Here is a 23,241-nt window from a genome sequence, read left to right as displayed (position 1 = left end):
GAATCCTTAGGAAAAAATAAAATGGAGAAACAACTGGAAGCTCTGTTTAGATCCCTATTTGGTCCTGATGCATTCTCCGACCATTTTCTGGTTGAAAGGGCACATCGTACGCTGGCGCTGGTTCCCAAGCCTGGTGCGCCACCACGTACGATAATTGCACGTCTTCTAAACTACAGGGACAGAGACACAATCCTTCGACTGGCAAGGGAGGCTGGTACGCTGCAATTTGAGGAAACCGTATACATATATACCCAGACTTCTCCTCTGCAGTGCAGGCAAGTAGACAATCTTATGAGCCGGTGAAGAAACTCTTGAAAGCGTGGCAGATCCCATACGCCCTCATGTTTCCAGCTAAGATGAGGATTCAACATGCAGGACGAGCACATTTTTTGAGAATCCGACCGAAGCTTTCGCCTACATAGAGTCCTCTATACCCCTTCCTCCCAGAGGGGACAGACCTGCGCACAACAATAGACCCCGGCCAGCGGATTAAGGTTGAGTACTGGTTGCACATGTGGTCTGGCTAAGTGATCCTTCTTTGACCCGAAGCGAGGCTGGCGGCCTGTTGGGCAGCCCCATGTCATATAAACAGATGGGGTGCAGTGGCGTAACACAAAATGTGGGGGCCCCCCTGCGAGCCATGCTGAGGGGGGGGCCCCCCCATCTCGGCAACAAATCACGGTCGTGCCACACTCTGGGCTGGCCTAGATTATCACGCTTGCACAATACGCATGAACGTGCTGCAGAAGGGTATGCCGCACACTGTACTAGGAGAAATATATAAATGTGTTTTAATGCAATATACAGCACACTTTCTGAGAATAATTGGCCAAAAAGCCAGAGTGTTTGCAATTGTTTTATAGGGTAACACCAATCCAATATATGCAAGTCGCCAACGGTGCACAGGAACATGAATGCTTTGCTATTAAAAATGCCATGCCACATTGAAAACATGTCCCACTGGCTGCACAATGTAGACCAGTGTAGACGCGTTATGAAATTACAGTAAATCATGCCAGGCCACATTTATACAGACCTAGACTGGGTGCACAAAAATGCCAGTCGAAGCAATAACACTCATCAAGAAGAGAGCACACATTGAAGGCCGGGTCTCTGCTGCCTCGAACAACACGGCCAAACTCTTTAAAATCTTTATGGAACTGGTCAATCCTGTTGCGGTCTCCACCACTCCGCTTCCCTCCCAGGCCCTCTGTATGGCTCTGGCCTCTCCCTTATCAGCTAAAACTCAGGACATCCTGTCCACTATCTCCTCTTCCTCTCCCTCTTCCTCTCTCGGCCCCCCTTTGGCCATCTCTACCTCTCCTCCTCCTTTCTCCTCTTTCTCTCTGACAACACCTGACAAGGTTTCTAAGACAAGTCCGATCCATGAAAGTGTTGTCCAAACGGGTGCTCCCCTGCTCCTCCAGAACCATCAAGGGCCATATTGACACCCTCGATGCACCTTGGCCAATTTCTGTAATCACTCTTTCACCACTGTAACGTTCCCCTCTCCCCTTAAGCACTCCCTTGAGCACCCACTCCTCAAGAAGCAGTCTGCCGATCCTACCTGTCCGGCAATCTCCCAATCTCCATCACACCTTTCCTGGGAAAGCTCTTGGAAAAAAGCTGGCAATCTCCCAGCTTACTCTCCACGTTGAATCTGTTGGTTATCTCCATGACCATAAGTCTAGCTCCAGAGCTGCCAGAGCCACGGAAACATCTCTCCTGCATACCTATGATGATTTGCTCTCTAACCTTGATTCCAGCATTCCTTCTGTCCTAATCCTCCGTGATCTTTCCTCGACTTTCGACACAGTCAACCACGCCATCCTGATCAATCGACTATGTGAGAACCTGGGCATCACGGATTAGGGTCTGGAGTGGCTGACCGCCTTCCTCTTGGACTGCCCCTCCCAGGTCCAACTTGGTCCCTTTTTTTTCCATCACCTCTCTCTCTTCCTGTGGCATTCCCCAGGGCTCTATCCTCTCACCCTGGTTTTTCAACCTCTACTTGGCCCCTTTGGCCCCCCTGATCTCTACCTTCTCCTCTAACTTTCAGTGTTATGCGAATGGCACTCAGCTTTCCTTCAGGCTCCTCTCATCTCTTGCTCATTCCTGACTGTCTATCCGTGATTCAGGATTGGTGGACCTCCAACGATATCGACGTTAATGCCATTAAGATGGAGATCCTTCTCATTAGGACCCCTGCCCCTGCTTTCCCTCTACCTACCAGCTGCTCCTCCTCAAAGGGACTCTTCCCTTTCTCACCTTCCCCCAGAGGCTCACTGTCCCCAGAGCCCTGTTTCTCTCTAGGCTGGACTACTGCAACAGCTTCTTTCTCAAGCTACCTTCCTCTACTCTCCGCCCTCTGCAACTTTTCCAGAACAGGACAGTGAGACTTGTCCTTGGCCACAAGCCCAGGGATCATATCTCTACAGTCCTGAAATCTCTCCACTAGCTCTCGGTGGTTGCAAGAATAAAGTCCAATGCCCTTTGCATTATCCACAAGGCTTTCTTGGGTCGGGCCCACACTACAACCAACGCTCTCTTCCAAAATACCTTTTTTCTCTAGCCCTTCCACCGGCTACCTCCAGCTCTCTAAGGGCTAGATGCTTCTTCGGGCAGAGAGTGGGGGTGGTAGATCTCTCTCCTCTGCAGATGCCTCCCTCTGGAATGGCCTCCCTGCCCCTCTCAAACTTTAGCGGACTTCCTGATGTTCGGAAGCAGCTCAAAACTTTCCTCTTTTCCTCTGCTTTTGCTCTCTCCCTCCCCTGCTGACCTACCTGTCTGCTGTACCGACTGGTTGCTTGGCTACCCTCAGAGTCTCACTGAGTCAAGGCTCTTTTTTGATCAGTCACCCTTGCACTGCTGATGGCCTACCACGCACTTAGGGACTGTAACTGTAACCCTACAGTCCCTTGTTCTCCTTGCACTACCCAGAGCTGCACTGTCCTGGCTGCACTTACTCAGAGCATTACAGCCCTGTTTTCCCCGCCCTTCTTCCTTTCACTCCCCCCTCCCTTTCCCCTTGCATTTCTCATTCTCGCACTTGCACGATTTGAATGACACAAGGCCTAGTAAGATCATTTGTCTTGTCATTCCCTCTATCTTCACTCCATTGCTTGTCGCGCCAAGAATCACTTGTGTACAGGCATATTATAATAGACTTCTATCATATCATTTTATCACAGATGCTCAAAAAATATACAATGCTGCATAAGAAATGGCTAGATTGGCAGCACCCAAATGCCAATCTAGCCAGGTAATTACACTTAGCAGGACTGCTTTATCAGAAATGTGCAGTTAAAGAAACGTCATACCAAATTGAGGAATAACTAGACTGGCTGCACCAAAATGCCCCTCTAGCCACTAATACCACATATCATGCCTGCTTAGCCTGTACATGGACAACCCTTATGATTTATCGCACAATCCCACCTCCCACACATGCCCTCTCCCTCCCATGCCCTACCCCAACCTCCAAAATCAGCTCCTTGGCCCAGAATTACCTTCACGTCCCTCCTCCTTGTCCTAGAGCTTACGTTTGAGGCTCCTGGCCTCATAGGTAAGTACTGGCATGAGAAAGAGTGGGATTAGGAGTAATGAAGATACAGGTAGCTAAGTCAGGCATTACCTCCATGTACCTCTACCTCATCCCAGTGCTTGTGTATGAGGCAAGTACTGCCTCATACACAATTACAGGGACAAGGAAGAATAGGGCTAGGAGTAATGACGATTACCAATAAGTAATTAAGGCATTAAACACAAGTAGGGTCTTCACAATATTCAGTTGACTGGGCTGCAGCACTCGCCCCCAGTAATTTTGGGCTATGGTGACTCAACCTGGCTGACCTTCAGAGCAGTTGCCGGACAGAACAGGGCACCGATGTTAAACGGCACCTGGGTTAACAAGGGCCAAGCAGTTACTAACGTAAAGCATTTCACTGTTAGTACCTGCAATCAAATGCCAAATCTTTTAGGCAATTGAAATTGTGATGTGTGTCTAGCACTTTCATGGCAGGGAAGTGATTGGAAGTGTAGAAAGGGAACAGGAGACCGTTCATTCTCACAACAGTTCATAAGTGGGTGCTTTCACACTTAAAGGAGAGAGTTAACTGCTTGTAACATTGAAGCTGCACTAGAATAGTCTCATTAAAATGCGTAAAGAAGTTAGATGCCCCCACACAAAAAAGTTTGCCTCCCCCACCACCCGTGAAGTTAGCGCCTCCCCCAACATTTGAAGCATCAGCCCCCTGAAATTTCAGTTTTGTTGCGCCGCTGAGCACAAGCACAAACACCATTCACCATATACAGGCATGCACACCAGCCATCCTTACATTTAAGTGTGCACCCTTTCACCGTACACGCACACCCAGTCACCCATACATTTGTGTGCACCCTTTCACCATACACATACACGTCATGGGGTTGAGGGGAGCCCTATCACTTCAAAAAGAAATTGGGCCTCAGTATAAGTTTGCCGGTCCAGTAACAACGGTACCGGTAAGCTTGCCGGTACTGTTGTTACCAGACCGGCAAACTGAGTTTTGCTCGAGGGTGCCTTCCCACCCGGCAGGTCTGACCTGGCAGGCGTACCGGCACCCGTGAGCAGAGCATGTCGGGTGCACCGGCACCATTCTGAATGGTGCTGGTGCATCCGATCTCCTCATTCCCATTGAACCCTATGGGGATCAAATGGGAATGGGGAGCATTTTTTTCCGCCGCCCGCAAATGGGCAATTACCAGGTCCGGCGGGCCGTAATGACCCAGTAATTGCCCATTCGCGGATGCTGGAAAAAAGAGCAAGTTTGGCGGCAGCCTGGCGGTTTTACCGGCAAGGCTACAGCCAAACTTGTAATGAGGCTGATTGTTTCTTTTTGAAGTCACTTTGACTCATGAAGGTTGGATGTTGTTTTGTTGTTGGCACGTAGACTTATGCTCTGAAAAGTTGACTGGACCCCATGGTATGGAGCCCCGTCCTGAAGAGGGTATGAAGGGAACAGATTGTTTGTTATTGGTTAAATCAGTGGTTGGGCGGATGCTAGCATCACCAATACTATGCATATGCTATGGCATCCTGGTACGGGATACAGGCGGAACATTGCCTTATGAGACACTGGTGACGGGCTGAGGATTAAACTGTTATCGTGGAATGTAAGGGGTCTGAACAATTGATTGAAAACTAAGAAATGTGTGACTATATCTCTAGACATGGCCCCCAGATTGTAATGTTGCAGGAAACGCACACGGTGGATGCGAATAATGTGTACATATTGCCCAAATGGGGCAAGCTGAGGTTCCACACCAATTACTCATCCCAATCTAGGGGGGTTGCTACTCTTATTCATCCTGGCATAGGGTTCAAACTGGCGGGCCAGAAAATTGACCAGCTCGCCAGATATGTACTGGTTTGGGGGGAGATTGGTGGCCAGGAGATGTTACTGGTGGACACATATGGTCCGAATGTTGATGATCCAGCTTTTTACATGGATATGTATCAGTTAATTGTTTCAATCAATGTGACCACAATACTATTTTGGGGGGGGGGGGATTTTAATCTGGCTATGCACCCTGAGCTGGACAGGTTCAGCGTTACTGTTAGAGCTCCTGCTAAAGCTGCTGTCACCCTTAAACACATTCTTGCGCAGCTTCTGCGGGTTGACGCCTGGCGCTTGCTATACCCAGATAAGAAGGGATACACATACTACTCCTCGTTCCATGACTCTGAGTCCAGGATCGACTATTGGCTCATCTCCCCTGGTGTGGCTGCAACGTTGAAAGCATGTGAAATATTACCCCGTACATTTTCTGATCATTCCCCTGTAGCGATGGAGGTGGTGGTTGTTAACTTCCTTGCGACAATTAAAAGGTGGAGGATGCCGGGAGGAATGCTGGGAGACCCTGGGGTGGTTGAGAAATTGCACATAGAAATCGCAGAATTTTTTGCCAACAATAAAGGATCTGTGGACAGATACTCCACTGTCTGGGAATCCTTTAAGATTTGGACCAGGGGCACCTTGATATCTAAGACCGTTGGTCTCCTTAAGGGGGTTCGAGATGAGTTGAACAAAACTGAAAGTAGACTGGGGTAACTGGAAAAGGCCTACACCCACTCACAAGATGAGGCAATACTAGCTGACATCCAGACCCAGCTACACGAGTTCAATTTGTTGGCCACCAGGGAGGTGAGCTACATGGCGGCTCCGGTCCGCGCCTATAGGTATGGGGAAGGGAATAAGGCGGGAAGAATACTTTCAAACCTACTTAAACAAGATAGGCAACCTAATCAGATTACAAGCATACAAACGTCACAGGGGGAGGTTCTTCTGGACGAGAAGGGGATCAACAACGAATTTGCTAAATTCTATCATGAATTATATAGGAATAAAGATACTAAGACAGAAACTGAAATTAAATCCTATCTGGAGGCACTCTCCATGCCTAAACTATCTGAGGAGGCCCAACTGGCAATGGAACTGCCGGTGACCGCTGAGGAGATTGATGAAGCTATTAGAACATTGGCGTCTGGTAAGGCCCCAGGGTCGGACGGATTGGGGGCTGGATTTTATAAAGAATTCCACGAGGAACTGGTACCAGTGCTGCTCCAGGTCTGGGAGGAAGCCCTCCAAAGTAATATATTACCACCGACGATGAGAGAGGCTGTTAAAACTGTTCTCCCCAAACCTAGGCAGCCACCTCAAGACATATCTTCCTATAGACCCCTTTCCCTTATAAATACTGATGCCAAGAAATTTGCAAAAATACTGGCCAATCGGCTTCTCCCTGCGGTCCCGACACTTGTCCATCCAGACCAAAATGGATTTATTCCCACAAGATCTACCGCCCTCAATCTCCGTAGGCTCTTCGGCATTATGGCACAGATAGATCCTGCTAGAAATGCCGTAGCCATATCCCTGCATGCCAAAAAGGCCTTCGACTCTGCGTCATGGGCTTATTTGCTGGGGGTTCTGGAGGCATTTGGGGTGGGCCCCTTGTTTATTAGATATGTGAGGCTGCTATACACAGATCCTGGTGCTAGGGTGTTGACAAATAGATCCATGTCAGAATTATTCCTGCTAGGGGCAGGGACACGAGGCAGGGGTGCCCAGTCTCGCCTCTACTGTTCGTGCTCACGATAGAACCAATGGCAATCACGATCAGACTCAGACATTCAGATGAAGGAATAAACCTGAAGGGCGCAACCCAACTAATCTCCCTATATGCGGATGATACGCTTTTATAAGTTCGGGAACCGGAAAAAGAATATCTTACCCATAATGACTGAGGTCCAGGAATTTTCAGTTTACTCTGGGTACACTATAAATAATAGTAAATCAGAGATATTCCCACTCACGCTGGCAACTAAATGTCCAGTTTCTTGGTGTGGATTTAAGTGGTCCGACCAGACTATCAGATACCTGGGGGTCCTTGTTTCCAAGGACAGGCATACATTGTACACAGATAATCATGAAAACGCATTACACACGTTGAACACCAAATTACAGATGTCGGGACGCCTCCCGATCTCATTACATGGAAGAGTCACAGTCCTTAAAATTATAGTTTTACCCAAATTACTATACCTTTTTGTGAACATTCCTATATGGCCGGGACGCCCCTTTTTTGATAGGCTCCAATCAACAGCGGTAACCTTCCTTTGGAACGGTAAAACTGCGAGAATAGGGTGAGAACAAATGGTTGAACCATACTCCTCCGGTGGCATAGCGGCACCTGATTTTGAGCTGTATTGTTATGTTTCTCAGGCTCAATTTGTAAAGTATTGGTATGATGACACCACTTATTCACCCCATACATGGATAGAAGAATACACCACACATCCCACGAATGTACAGTCTGTAATTTTTGATAAACGCTATAGAGATACTTGCAACTATAATCCAGTGAGCTGCACGGTAGGCGCATGGAATACTATATACAGCCAACGCACGATAATAGCCTACAGGAAGCCTGGGATCCCAATGGGGAAATTAAAATTGGGGACATGTTCATTGACGGGAAATGTGTGTCTCTAAAAGACATCATGTGTCAAACTCGCTCCTTGATTCAACCAACTTCACCCCACTCTCCCGAGTGCCCCTTACGCCCTCCTGCTCACCTGTGGTCTCCTCGTCCGATTTGATCCCAAATCTCTTTATCCTCAATGCCTCTTCTCTGGAGTGTAGATGAGGTCTGCCTCGAGAGGAAGCCACCTTGCCCCTCAAACCCGGGGCCAAGGGGGCCCCCATACCGGGGCAGACCGGTTAAGGGGAAAAGGCAGAAAGGTGCAAAAAAAACCTTCCTTGTTGAGATGGCGATAGGATACAAGGCAGGACGGTGTGAATTAAAGGATCCAGTTGTATGGGGAATCCACTGAAAGTTGTGTTAAGTGGCAGCTCCAAGGGAATACAACACTACTGAGATGGGGCGATAAATGAATGAGCAGAGAGGGAATGAAACAGGAGAACCGGGGAGAGAGAGAGCCAAAGAGGAGCGGAGAGAAGAGCTCCCGCAGAGCGTGGCGGGCAGAGAGCAGAAAGAATGCCAGGAGGCAAACGGGAGTGGATGGAAGAGAGCGGCAACAGCCGCGGAGGAAAGAACTGAAGCGTAGCAACCCGGAAGCCTAACGCGAATAGGTTGCAACGCGCGGGCTTCCGGGTTGGGGCTCGTAAAAAGGAAGCCGCTGGTCAGGATGCGGAAGGCTGGACCGCTGCAGAGGAAAGCGCGAGCGGCGTGACGGCTAATGTCAATGGCCGCTCCAACGCCAGCGTCTCCACAGCTGCCAGCGACTGCCGTGCGTGACAGTATGGGGGCGTTCAGTAGGGCCACTCAGGACACTCCAATATCATCGCATGAGGGCAGCTTTCCAGAAACGTTGGCCTCCCTTCCCGGATGAGCCCCCTACCATCATTGTGTACAGCTGGTAACTTCCAGAGACAACCTTGGGATTTCCAAACTATACACGGCTGTCCAAACACATACCCCTACGAAAAACTTGGTCAAAGACAAATGGGAAAGTGACCTACAAACCCCTATTGATGATAAAAAATGGGAAAGATATTGCTTGCTCACCAAAAGGGTGTCCTTAAATGCTGGTCTGCGGTTAATTCAGTTCAGAATCTTGAATAGGTTGCATTACACTCCGGCTAAAATAGCCAAGTTCACGAGGAATGAGTTGGGTGAATGCCCTAAATGCAGAGCGCCCCAGGCTGGAGCATTACACATGTACTGGGAGTGTCCGGTGGTGAGGCACTTCTGGAGGGAGGTGGCAGAGATGCTAGAGGAACTTACACAGGTTCCGCCTGTACTAACCCCACAGAAATACCTATTCGGCGATATAGGCAAGTGCTCCGAAAAGATCAGGAGATTGTTTAACATCTCATGTGTTGTGGCCAAAAAATGCATTTTTACAAAACTGGAAAAGTACTGGACCACCTACCATGAAACACTTCCTTCGGGAACTAACATATGTAAACAAATCAGAGGAGCAGTTCGTCCTTACCCGGCCAGCTGCACGTAGACCCAAGGACATATGGGGCCCCTTCAGAATGTATTTGTGTGACATGATTTCTGATGATGATGGGGCTGATTAAGCTGCAAATGTTCCAATGCAATGTGTATAATATAACTGCTGAAATTGTGAACGCGAGGGGATAAGTGCTGTGTATCTTTGTGACCACTGCTAATAATAATAAAAAAGAAGTTTAAAAATGGGTGGCTGCCTGAGTGTGCCTGTCGGTGAAAGGGTACACACTTAAATGTGAGGATGGCTGCGTTTGCGTGCACGTGTATGGTGAATGGTGTGTGCTTGTGTTCAGGGCCGCAACAAAGCCTAAATTTGGGTGGGGGGCTAACCCTTCAAATGTTGGGAGAGGTGCTAAATTCATGGGCGGTGGTGGAGGGGCAAACTTATTTGTGTGTTCTAATGCGACTATTCTACTGAAGCTTCAATGTTACAAGCAGTTAAATCTCTCTTTTAAGTCTGAAAGAACCCACGCATGGACTGCTGTGAGAATAAGCAGTCTCCTGTCCCATCTCTACACTTCCAATCACTTCCCTGGCATGCAAGTATTAAACCCACATCAACATTTCAATTGCCTAAAGAATTATGCATTTGAATGCAGGTACTAACAGTGAAATGCTTTACGTTACAAATTCCCGGGCCTTTTTTAACAGCGAAACCCAGGTGCCGTTTAATATCTGTGTCCTGTTCTGTCTGGAAACAGCTCTGTAGGTCAGCCAGGTCGAGTCAACATAGCCTAGAATTTCAGGAAAGCTGGGGGGGCTGGGGGGGAATGGCTGAAGCCCAGTCAGCTCAATGGTGTTGCGCCACTACTTGTGTTTAATCTCTTGATTACTTATTGGTAATCTTCATTACTTGTAGCCCCATTTTTTCTCGTCACAGTACTTGTGTAGGAGGCACTTTTGGCAACTACACAAGTACTGAGATGAGGTAGAGGGACATGGAGGTAATGGCTGGCTTAGTTACCTGTAATCTTCATTACTCCTAGTCCCACTCTTCCTCATCCCAGTACTTACCTATGCGGCAGGGAGCCTCATACGTAAGCACTGGGACAAGGAAAAGGGATGTGGAGGTAATTCGGGCCGAATAGCTGATTTTGGGAGTTGGGGCAGGGGGTGGGAGGGAGAGGGCATGTGTGTTGGGGGCGGGGGATTGTACGATTAATCCTAATGGTCAACCATGTCTGGGCTAAGCAGGCATGATATGTGGTATTAGTGGCTACAGAGGCATTTTGGTGCAGCCAGTCTAGTCATTTCTTAGTTTGGCTTGCCTTTTTTTAACTGGGCATCTCTGATAAAGCAGTCCAGAGATGCCCAGCTAAAGAAAAGTCAAGCCAAACTAAGAAATGGCTAGACTGGCATTTGGGTGCTGTCAGTCTAGCCATTTTATACTTCGGCATTGTCTATTGTTCTGGACCTCTGTGATAAAATAACCATGATAAGTGTTATTGCTTCGACTGGCATTTTGGTGCAACCAGTCTAGGTATGTCTAAATGTGGCCTGGCAAGCTTTACTGTAATATGTTATTATGTGTCTAGACTGGTCTCCGTTGTGCAGCCAGTTGGACATGTTTTCAGTGTGGCATGGCATTTTTAATAGCAAAGCATTATATTAATTAAAGCGTTAATGTTGCTGTGCACTGTTGGTGACTTGCATGTATGGGATTTTTGGATTGGTGTACCCCTACAAAACAATTGCAAACGCTCTGGCCTTTTAGCCAATTTTTCTCAAAGTGTGTTTTATATACATATTTATATCTTTATCTTTAGTGTACGGCATACCACTGCAGCAGCACGTTTGTGCGTATTGTGCAAGCGTGCTAATCTGACTGCCTCCTGCACATTGGCAGGGGTAAAGTGAGGGTGACAAGGGGATACTCCCCTTAACGCCCCCACGGACATCATCCACTAGCTTGGGGAAGTCGACAGCCATTGCTAACTAGAATAAGACAGGGGACTTGGCCACAGAACATAGTTTGTTTTTCTGTCCGTCAGTTGAATTGACCTTAAACCCTGCCACTCTCCTTAGTGCTGTTCTTGGGCCACATTGATTTTCATTGTAAAGAAATAGTGGTGGTGGCAGCCTCACAATATGGCTATGAAAGAGATGTACTAATTCCCTTACTTTTGCCTTGTCAACCTCACTCCAGCCTATCAGACCACCTAGTTTGGCAAAGAGTAGTTAGCCTGCTATTGGGAGTCAGGGCAGGGTGCCCTGGGAGAAAACTCTGTGGCCACCAATCCTTTGGCTAAAAAGCATGCCAGTATTAATTGGTAATGGAATGTTCTCTTTTGTTGATATTTCTTGATCCGACTTTGCAGGTACATTGAGCCAGGTGCTGTGACAATTCGCAAAGTGGGAGCCCTTTCCCAATTGGCTAGGGAGCTGTTGCAGCTACCCAATAGTACCCCTAGGTGTGGGTTAAGGTGACAGGACCTCATGGGGAGAGACTCCCCCTTTGTGGACAAGGAAGATCACCTTGGGTGCATCCCGTTGAACCACGTCACTCCCCAACATTCCCTAGTGCCCCCCCTCCATACTGAGCCATTTCATCGAGAGAAAGCCCATGTATTTTTGTAACACATGGAATAGTGCCAGAACAGAACATACTGAGAACAGGAAGAATACAGGAACCATGCAGAGTAACCAACTATTAAGTACTGTTTACTGGAGGCATGAGCAATGCAAAAGAGACATCTGCAGGTGTTGACGCTGCACCAAGGTGGATTCTATGAGATAAAAAGGAAAGAGAAAAACGACTAAGAAAGGTCACATAGTGGGGAAGTCTGGAGCCCGCTGGAGCCCAGGAGTTTCGACCTCCGAGTGAGGGCTGCAAGCAATGCTGTGCAGGAGATGCCTGCAGCAGGTTGCGAGAGTCCATTGTGGATCTGCGAGAAGCAGACCCAACTGCGAGGCCAAAGGTAAGAAGTGGTGGTGTGATCGCAAGAACGTGGACGGTTGGCTCCCAGTGGGGAGCCAAAACCGTAAGGAGCCGAGGACCGTGAAGGTGCACCGGGACTGCCGAAGCAAATAAGAAGAGCAGCAGAAGCCACTAACAAGAAACTCCATCCCAGGAAGGACCGGCGATGTGCTGCATCCCACGAGAAGGTAAAGGGAGGCACAAGAGAACCTGTAGGGATACAGTGGAGGTGGAGAGAGGGACACAACATAATGTGCCTCCCCCAGTAGCAGCAATAGGGCTATTGGGGAACTGAACTGTGTAGACTGCATCAGGGAGGATCTCCTTAGTCCCAGTAGCAACAAAATAGCTACTGGACACAGCAACAGTGAACCAAGCATCCGAGGAGAATTTACTTGTTGCAGTGGCAGCAATAAGCCCACTGACCTCCAGAGAAGGGTCATGGACTCTAGCAACAATGAAGAAGGCATCCAAGGAGAACTTCCTCGCCGCAGTGCCAGCAATAAGCCCACTGGCCACCAGAGAAGGGTCTGGAACCCTAGCAACAGTGAAGAAAGCATCCAAGGAGCCTTGTCACAGTGGCAGCAATACATCCACTGACCCCCAGAGAAGGGTCTGGGACCCTGGCAACAGTGAAGAAAGCATCCAAGGAGAACTTCCATAAGCCCACAGACCACCAGAGAGGTCTGGGGCCGCACTACAAGGGATTTGAGAACCAGAGGAGAACTTCCTCGGCATAGTGGCAAAGATAAGACCATTGACCAGCAGAGAATGGTTTGGGACTTTGCTGGTACTTGGATAGAGTGGTGAAACATACAGCAAGTTGAAAGTCAGGAAAAATAACTTTTCAAATACCGGGAGAAGGGAGTAATTCTCCTGGGGGAGATGCAAAAACCACCAGGACATATTTCAAAGAAGCCAGGGGAAGGGAGTCATTCCCCCTGGTCTAATTGTGAACTGTACAGACCCGTACCAGGAGAAGGAAGTCATTCTCCTGTTCCAGAACATGAGGTTGTGCAAAGACTGTGTAGAACCCCCAAACCAGGAGGAGAGAGTCATTCCCCCTGGTAACTTTTTCCCAGGAGAACATTATTTTCAGTACCACCCGAATACCAGGCGAATTAAGTCATTCACCTGGGGAAGGAACTTTCTGTTGGATTATATTAGTCTTTACTTGTAGTGTAGGGGATAAAAGTAGGTTGTGACACAGTGCGGTGGACTTTGATTTTGAATGACATTCTGATGGATTATTTAGTATTAGTTTAAGGCCGGGAACCCCCGTTTAGATAGGGATAGTGAAGGTCTTTCTTTTGTAAATAAGTCTATAACCGCCACCATGCCACCTTTGTGTCAGCTTCCTTCTTCGACACCCTAACAGTGCCCAGTAGACTCTTACGGGCAGGGTCAATACTTTGAAATCTAATACCCTGCTATGCAATAAGCAAATGTGGGCTTCATACTGCATGAACGACTAGATCTAAACCTTGCGGCACGATTTGTGGTGTATTTGTAGCTGTCTCAGTAACTTTGTGGCATGTAAAAATTAAAACTTTAAATAATAAACAATTGGCATGACTAGAAGCAAGTATCAAAGCGAGGTGACTGACAGCTGTGTTGTAACTGAGGGTGAATTGGTGTAACCAATGCATTTACTCAACCTCCCTTTCTTTTTTGTGGGTGCTCCAGACCATCAGCCGTGGCTGCCCAACCTCTCACTATTCCCCTAGTTCTCACTCATCTTTCTGATCTTTTTTACCTTGGTGCCAGCGAGGTAATTGCATGTGCCCTTTGATTTGTGGATGGGCATTTTATTTTTTTTCCTTCATCAGTGTGGTAGGTTAACTTTAACTGTACACACTCTACGTACAAATCACAAAAATTCAATAATGTAATACAGCAATTCATTAAGTATATTCCAACATCGGAAACAAAAAAGTCTAAAAACATCTACTTCATAGCTTGCAGGAGCTGACCAGTGATCAATGCCCATAAGTGCATAAGTGCAATAGTCACTGAGGTTGATCGGCCCAAAATTGATCTGAATTCATCCAGACCAAGTTTATAGCAAACGTCTCCAAAAATGTCCAACGCAGTTTATTTAAACAAGGATGATTCATAAGTGTCTCATACTCTCCAAAACATAAGTCTGTACATGCATTTTTTTTCTTCAAATTTCAGTTTTATTAGTTTTCAAAAGCTACCAGTTTGATAATCATATACAAGCACTTTAAACCAACAAGACAGCAAAGGATTATTGCAAAAAACAGCAACCATATATAGAACGTATAAAGTCTTTGCGGAACACATACATTTCCAATAACAATAGGGAAACCAATTGCTTACACCCCGCCCCACTTTCCCCAATTCTCATGACGCCGATTGACGGGCTAGAAGACATCAGATGTTACCTTAGAACCATTTTCATCTACACAACGTGGGACACAGGAGCACAAAATGTCCTGTGAAATCTACATAGCAGACAACATGAACCATCGCATAGATTATCTATGGGTATAGTATCGCTCTGCACACATTCTGTTTATGTGACATACTTAGCACGAAATTCAGACCATGCATTCTCAACTGTGGTGCGGTCCCCCTGCAGGGCCGCAGTCAGATTGTCCATTCTGTATATGTTCAGTGCAACCCCCTACCACTCTGTTTTGCTAGGGAGCTTGGGTCTCTTCCAAGCCATGGTGAGACAGGCTCTCGCGGCCATGAGAAAGCCTTGTATCATTTTGGGTGCTTTCAAGGTCGTGTCGTCCGTTTCAACCAGGCCGAACAGAATCAGGAGTGTTGTTTCTCCCATACATCTTCGTCCAATTCCTTGATCCAGCTGAGAACTTCTGACCAATAAGCTTGGACCACCTCACATCCCCACCACATATGCCAATAGTCTGCTCGCTTCCCACAGCCCCTCCAGCATTGTGGGCTTACCCCTTGGTACATTTTGGCCAGACGTGTCGGATCATACTGCCATCTATACATCAACTTGACGGCATGCAATTTATATTGGCAGGATATAGATGATTTTGCCGTTCGTCTACAAATTTGTAACCATAAGTTTTGTGAAATCTGCCTGCCCATATCTTATTCCCGTCTGTTCTTGAGTGTGAGGGATGGTGTAATATCGATCTCGATCAGCGCTGAGTACATTGCACTAATTAAACCTCTAGAGGTCGTACAGGTGTCGAGAATTCTCTCAAACGGGGTGAGGTCCCTTTTGTAGCTGATCTTTCCATATCGCCCTTGTCATCGCCCCCTTGAGTCTAAGGTAGAGGAAAACTGAAAGCGAGCCTATGCCAAGTGCCTCCTGAAGCTCCTGAATAGTAATGAAGGTGCCATTCCTCCAGAGTTGACCAGCCCTGTCCAGTCCCGCATCATACCAGGTGTCATAACTCCCTGGGTCTGGGATTGCATCCCGGATCCCTGGCGACCAGAGGTGTCCCAACGGAGAGGGCCATGTTGTAACTCCCACCATTTTCTTGCCCGGCTTCCATATCATATTGCCCATATCGTTCCAATAATGGGGTGATTTTTGACACTATTGCGTAGCTGGGGACCCGGAACCCACAGCCATTCACCCAGAATGAAAGGGCGGAGATGGTACTGTACATGCAGTTTAATAGCAAAATATAACACCCACAGACAAACGTCTCATCAAAGACAATATTTGACTAAATGCCCTGAATATTTTTGAATTCGCCTTTTCTTTTGTACTTTCCAATACAAGTCTTTTGGAGGATTCTCTTCCTGGTACATTCCAATCCACTCCCTAACTCGTACAGGTGACAGCAGCAGGGGCTAAGCTTGTGAAGACCAGCATTGCTGAAATTAATCCCAGTCCGTAGAAAGATACTGGTTTGGTCAAACGGTGATGGAGGATCCTCACTATCAAGAGATATGTTAATGTTAAGTGTCTTTTATACCGCACATTTCAAGTGGTGTTAAAGCGCTGAGACCTTGTGCGATAAACTGGGGCGCATAGTGATCGAACAGCTTAGTGAGACACAAGGGGATGATAATGATGAGGATGGCGGAGGTGGCCATGTCATAATGTTTTACGTCACTGATCATGAAGTAAAGGAAAATGATTCCTCGTGTAGATGCAGAAGAGAAGCGTTTGGCAGGAATTAGTAAAGCATTGATGTCTGATGGACTCGAGAAGTGCTTTGGCATTCCCTATTAGCGTGTTGGACGTTTGTCGGGTAACGTTGACAGACGCCTCCTGTTATCCCAGATATCTCTACCTGTGGTGCCCCCCAGGGATCTAACCTCTTCCCCTGGCTGTTCAACCAGTACCTGGCACTTCTTGCTCACCGCATCGCCGCTCTCTGTCCCAACTTCCAGTGCTATGCGGATGATACCCAGCTCATTTTCAGGCTACCCTCGGCCTCCTCTTCCCCTTCCCTCATCTCCGATTGTCTTTCTGCTATCCAGGAAAGGTGTGCCGCCAACGACCTCTGCCTTAATGCCAGTAAGACTGAGATTCTACTTATCGGCACACCCACTCCCTCCTTCCCTGCAGCTCTCTGGCCGGCCTCCCTTGGCCCTTTTCCTGCTCCTACCTGCAAGGCAAAAAAACTCGGGGTCATCTTCAACTCCACACTCTCTTTCTCTCCTCACATATCTGACGTCTCTAAGAAGTCACACTACCAGCTACACCTCCTCAGAGGTATCCTTCCTTTCCTCTCCTTCCCCCAGAAGCTCTCTGTCTCCAGAGCCCTGGTTCTCTCGAAGCTGGACTACTGTAACAGCCTCTATCTAAATCTTCCTGTCTTTACTCTCCGCCCTTTGCAACTCATCCAGAACAGGACTGCGAGAGTTGTCCTTGGCCTCAAGCCCAGGACCTCATCTCTCCAGGACTGAAATCGCTACACTAGCTCCCAGTGGCCGCGAGGATTAAGTTCAAAACCCTCTGCATTGTCCACAAGGCCTTCTGGGGCCTTGGGCCAAAATACCTTCAACTCTCTCTTCCTAAATATCTTCCTTCTCGAGCTCTTCGCTCATCCACCTCCAACTACCTCAGGGTCAGCCGCTTCGCCAAGCAACGAGCTGGGGGTAGATCTCTCTCTGCAGAAGGGGCCTCCCTCTGGAACAGCCTTCCTGCCTCCCTGAAACTTGAGGAGAACCATCTCCGGTTCCGGAAGCACCTCAAAACCTTCCTCTTTGCCTCCGCTTTCTCTCCCTCTCTCCCCTGCTAAAATCACTGAACCTGCACTGAATCTGCAACTGGCCACTCACTGATCTCGGTCCTTGGCCCTGCCACTCTTCCCTGCACTGCCTACCTGCACTACGGGACTGTCTCTGTATCCTACAGCCCCTTCTCCCGGCACTTACTTTGCACTTGCCACCAGCTGGCCCTATTATTTATCTTGTATTCTACTAACCATGTACTGCATGTACCCTCTCCCCTTACCCTTGCACTTTTCCCAGTCCCCCTACCCTTGCGCGATCTGAATGACAGCTGGCCTAGTAGGATCGTTGTCTGTTCTCCCCTTGTTCCCCCGCCCCCTGCCTCGTCGCGTTTTGAAACACTTGTGTATAGGCGCGTTACAAATGCCATGATATCATATGTAATCGGTAGTCTGCCTGGCCATTTTTCAGCTATCGGCCCAAAATGCTGACTAAAAAATGCTGAATGCACGATAACTGCGCATTTGGTGGCAAAATAAATCCGGAATCCCATTACACCGAATCAGGGGTTACGGGAGTGTCCCCTGCTCCCCTTTTACAGTGTAATGGGCTCGTGAGTTGAGGAGGGTCCCCTGCTTCCATTACATGGATAGTGGGGTACAATAAAGCAAGAAAAGGGGGAGGAGGAAAGGACCTGCAGCGCCAGTTCCAACCCACGTTAGTCGAAGGGGATTGACGCTGCAGGGATAGAGGAGAGTCGGTGGCACACACACAAGTGTGCTGCAGAAAGGTAAGTAGGGCGGGAAAGGGGAAGCAGGTATGGGGGCAAAAGTGATCTATGTGATCACCGTGACTCACCGTTTTTGTATTCAGCATTTTTTTTGTCGCCATTTTCGGTGCTGCAGTGATCACATAGATACATTTTTCAGAACTGACGGAAGCAGGAATTGTTTCTGTGAAAGGTGAATGTGGGGCATTGAGAAGGAAAGCTGGGAGAGGGAAAGCATTTGACTAATATCCATTGATGGTCATAGCATCATAGCCACCTGTGAGTGTAAGATTGTTGGACTAGAAGTGTTATGATGCTGACTAGGTGTCAAGAGGCAAGAATCCTATGGGCACAATACAAGCCCAGAGTCTGATGTTGTCAGCTCTCAAAGCTGGCAGTATCATTGCATGAGCCGTGGACGTACATGAGCCATGGACGGAGCAAAACTGCAGCCATGATAGCTAAGGGAACTGTAACCATAGCCACGCTAAGGGATGTGGCACAGAGAGAAATCCGATTGGTTGGAACGCACATGAAAGCCCGTAAGCTGTGAGTACATTACAAAAGGGTGTGTCCGTGTCACAGGTACATCCAGTACATCCCTGAGTATCATCCTTGAAGGCTGGTCACGCCGCCTGAGAACAGAGTTACATAGGCGTTCGATGCCGGATCAGGCTGTATTCTTAGGTTGGAAAGCTCTGCTAAAAGCACTGAGTTTTATAATGTGGGTATTCCCAGCAGAATTGTACGGCTTTCGATTGGTGCTGTAAGACCATGCCCACCATAGTCAGAGGATGAGAAACTCATTGCTTATGCAACCTACTAAATTTCGTTTTTTGTATAAAGTTCATTGTGTAAAACCCTATAAATCCCTAGAGGTTTCTGTGCTCAGGGGCCACACTTTGAAGTGAGGTTTGGGGGGCGGAGGGGTCATGTGGGCTCTTTGCACATTTCTGCACAGCTTTATTCAAATAAACCTTGTCTCTACATTTGCCGACTGGTTTTGGATAATCCTTTGAACTCACGCCAAGATGTTCCTATTAAATGGCATTGACAACAGTAAATGCAGAGCTTTTACGACAAGTATATACAGCTTTTCTGACTGGCATCTCTTTCTCTTTCTCTCAATCTCTCTGTATATCTCAGTCATGATGAGCTCTTGGCCAAAGGTGGGGTCTACTCCGGTATGTGGCAAAGCCAGCAGCAATCCAGCGACTCGGCCGACTCTGCATCTGACACAGAGAGCAAAGACCGATCCACAGAGAAATTGCAGCCAACAAAGACGCCATCACACAAGCAACACTGAGTGCGCGTGTGTGTGACTCTCCGAAGAAGCCTGAACTGGTTGGAAAAAAAACTCTAAATCAAATAAGCTCCAGTGCCGTGCACTTCCTGGCCTCTAACTCCAGACTGGGCCGTTGGCCATTAGGAGATTATGAGGGAGGGTTTCGAAAGGTGGCACAATACTAATCTCAGGGTTCGAATTAATGGAATGTGCAATTGTTGTGCCACAATGAATAGGATTTACGGGCATTGAACCACAATTAGATGCAGTCATTTGACACGGCAGTGTGGTGTACCTTAGATGCTCTCTGTTCAGCAAGGTCCTTTCACACACTGGTCAGGACGTGTGTTATCCTACTCAACCAAGCAGGCGAGGTATACAATAGGGTGGCGATTAGGAGTTCTATCGTGCCGTTCTCATGTAGCGTCACTGAAGCCCTTAGGGTGTCCTGTTCATCAAGGCCCTGTTCGGGCAACCCAGAATGAGAGTTTTGTGTGTCTCCACTCCTCAGGTGTCTGGGAAGTGTGGTGTTCCAACAGCAGACCAAGCTTTCTTTCAGTCAAAGTAACCAGAAGCCATTTTTCCACATGACTTCTTGTAACTCAATTCTGAAGATTTAGAAGGTGCCTTTATTTACAGAACAATCTGTTCTGTCTGCACTCTTAAGAGGATCGTCTCTTATTAAGAAAAATATAGGTAGCACCGGAATAAAATACAGTCATTGAAGGAAGTCTTTTTCATTCATTGCTTTGAATCCCATGCTTGGGAAACTGGGATAGAGCCATATTATTTGTAATGAAACAGTAGGATCAGGCAGTGGCCACCGGGTTGGTGACCATCTTTTTGGCATGCCTGGGTTGCTCGGCCCGCCTTGCTTGTTTTCCCTTTGTGTGTACTCTGCTATTAACTCAATAGAAATGCCCCTCTCGTCAGCACAAGTGATTCTGCCCCCAAAGTTAACTTTCTGTATGGTTTCAGGGAGGTTGTTTTCCCTTGAGTTCTTGTTTTAAGCGCATGTACCTTGTTTTTACATGAAATTTCCATTCAGGGTATGTTTTGTTAAAAAAGAAAATGGCATAGCCTTTGTTGGAAGGTCTCTGATTCCAGGAAATGCCATAATGGCCCTTCCTGCAGATCGCAGCCCCAGCTCAAGGGGGAACTTGCCCGCTGCCCTCAGGAATTTCTCCTGATCCAAGTTTGGCATCTGGGATTGTCTGCCACCGGTTCTCGTTGGGTATGGACTGGCCACACTTGGAGAACTGCTTAGATTCAAGAGTAACCTAAAAGGTTGCTGGCGTATGGCACTTGACTCCTCATACAAGATTGCTGCTAATGTTAAATTGATCATAGCAGCACCTTGGAGGCAGACTCCTCGTCCTCATCGCCTCCGTGCTAGATGATAGGAAGGGAAGCTAGCAGCAAAGTAGAACTGGCATACTGGGAAATATCCTAGCTTCCGCATGGCCAGTTCGCTTGCAGGATAGGGAAACAATGCCAACAGATCGATTATGTAGACTATGATGACACCATTGTTTAGAACGTTTTCGATGTAGGGGCGATTTGGCTATTGTACACTACAAACGTGAGACTGTGTTTCCAGGAACCCGTAGCCTGGGAGATTAGCACCACAAACCCAGGTTGGGTTGGGCATGGGTTATGGAAGGCTTTTGTGTCTTTTAAATGTTGGTCTGCTTGCTTAAGGAAGTTCAATTGTCCACTTCTGAGGCAACCCAATACTCAAGGCATGCGGTCAAGGGTAACAGTGGAGATCCTCAAGAACCTAAATAGGACTACGTTCAGGCAAACTGTATTGCCCAGGAGGTAAAGTTGGCACAGGGGAGTTGGAGAGTGGAGGGCATAGGATGAGGGATCAGTGGGAACATGCACAAACCCGTTGAGTTATTCAACAATTTTAACAGGGGAAGGGGAGGGTAATTGCCAGAGGTCTTTTTGTGCCAGATGAATAAATGTGGATGAAATACTTCTAATAGTATACAGATAATTTAGTAAACTAATTGCTCATCTTTATGTTGAAGTACAAGGAATATGGGTTTTGTAAATTGTTACTGGTTTTTATTGTTTGTTTTAACTGACATGTAAATAAAGACTGTTGGTTTGTACGAAGGGTGGCTGTGGCGGCTGCTTATTATTTTTTTGCAAAGTCTGTGTCTTACAACTCATTTTAAAAACTTAATTTTGGATAATTGCTTTCTGCATTTTAAAATATACTTAAACTCGTACCAAATCCCATGCACTTTTAATAGATAGTAGAAGTAGTAAGGTGTATGTGTTAAGTGCAAACTCACCAGAAAACCAGCATCAAGGCACTGAGCAAAACATTCAAACACATGACACACAAGACATAAAATAACGAAAACCGCACTATATTAATACATGGCAATAGAGAAAAATAAGACAATAATAAAAAATATGCAAGAAAGTCCAAAAGCAGGGCTTCCAGATTAAAACTATCACATAGGAGCTCATCTTGTTCCAAAACATAATTTGATGCCGGGGATCTGGTACACTACATTTGCACTCAGGCATAGCCAGATGCCCACCACCAAATGTTCGTCATTTGCACGGCATGCGCGTACACCACCTTTTGCCATGCACTTTCATACCTCAGCTGTGCAAAGTGAGGAAACGCTGCCTGGCCGTTTACTTTTAATTCTGAACCCTGCTTGCCATGCACGCATGGTAAGCAGCGTTCAAAATTACAATTAAATGCTGCCCGACATTCTCGCAGGTCGGACAGTTTTTAATTGTAGTTGTACATGCTGCATGTACAATGGATCCCTATGGGGTTTGCCTGCTTTATGCTGTTGCATAAAGCAGGCGGAATCTACAGGGATCTCCAGCATTTGGGCCGACATGAAAATCCATGCTGGCGCAAATGATGGAGCATTTTTATGGCAGAGAGAAAGGAAGCAGCGGAAATGCAGGTTCCATTTCACCACTCTTCTCCGCCATAGTATTAACTGAAAATGTTGCGTGGCGTGTTGTGAATGGCAGGCTTGCTTAAGGCTTTTACGCCTTTCATTCACATTACGCCACAATGGAAAATGAGCTCCATAGACCTTAAGGCACATTGTAGGCTAAGTCTAAACTTAAATCTGTGCAGTGTAGTACACTTTATAATGGCAATTTGAGGATTATTCCATGCAAAACACCATAAGGAGTGCATAGACATTCCTAGGCCCAATAGGGACATCAAATAAGGGCAGTATTAAAAACCTGCTTCATTAAAGGAACCCTTCCATAGAGTGTGGAATCTCAGTGCAGCATGACCCCTGCCTCCCACTAGATAGCAGACTTCCGGTTTAGAACTGGGCCACATAAAGACCATTACCTCGTACAGTAGTGATACTATTTATTGGCCACCGAATTGGTTCAACAAGCATCTGCCTATCAAGCTTCTAGTGGGAGCAAATAAAGAGGAAGTGCCCAAAATCCTCCCGGTATTTGATGTTTTTATTCACAGCTTGGGGTACACCTTTTTAAGCCCATCTTTGGGGCTGAGGGTAGCAAGGCACCCTTGATCTGAATGACCTGGTAAATGTCTGCAAAAACTGCCCCTTTGTTGGGATGGGTCCGCTGGATATCCATGCA

At 47.3% G+C, this 23,241-nt stretch overlaps 1 protein-coding gene across 1 annotated transcript in view; it reads left to right on the top strand.

Annotated features, from left to right (window-relative positions):
• ABCB6 (ATP binding cassette subfamily B member 6 (LAN blood group)) overlaps window positions 1–21,753 on the top strand; it is a 231,577-nt gene extending 209,824 nt beyond the window's left edge. The window contains exon 20 of the mRNA XM_069616874.1: window positions 19,491–21,753. Coding sequence (XP_069472975.1) covers window positions 19,491–19,650 — 160 coding nt within the window. The 3' untranslated portion in view covers window positions 19,651–21,753. The remainder of the gene's footprint in view (window positions 1–19,490) is intronic.
• The last annotated feature ends 1,488 nt before the right edge of the window (window positions 21,754–23,241 follow it).

The sequence above is a fragment of the Ambystoma mexicanum genome, chromosome 9 (genome assembly GCF_040938575.1).
Source record: "Ambystoma mexicanum isolate Mex_15411 chromosome 9, UKY_AmexF1_1, whole genome shotgun sequence".
In the NCBI taxonomy this organism is placed as follows: domain Eukaryota; kingdom Metazoa; phylum Chordata; class Amphibia; order Caudata; family Ambystomatidae; genus Ambystoma; species Ambystoma mexicanum.
This window is presented reverse-complemented; position numbering and strand designations above follow the sequence as displayed.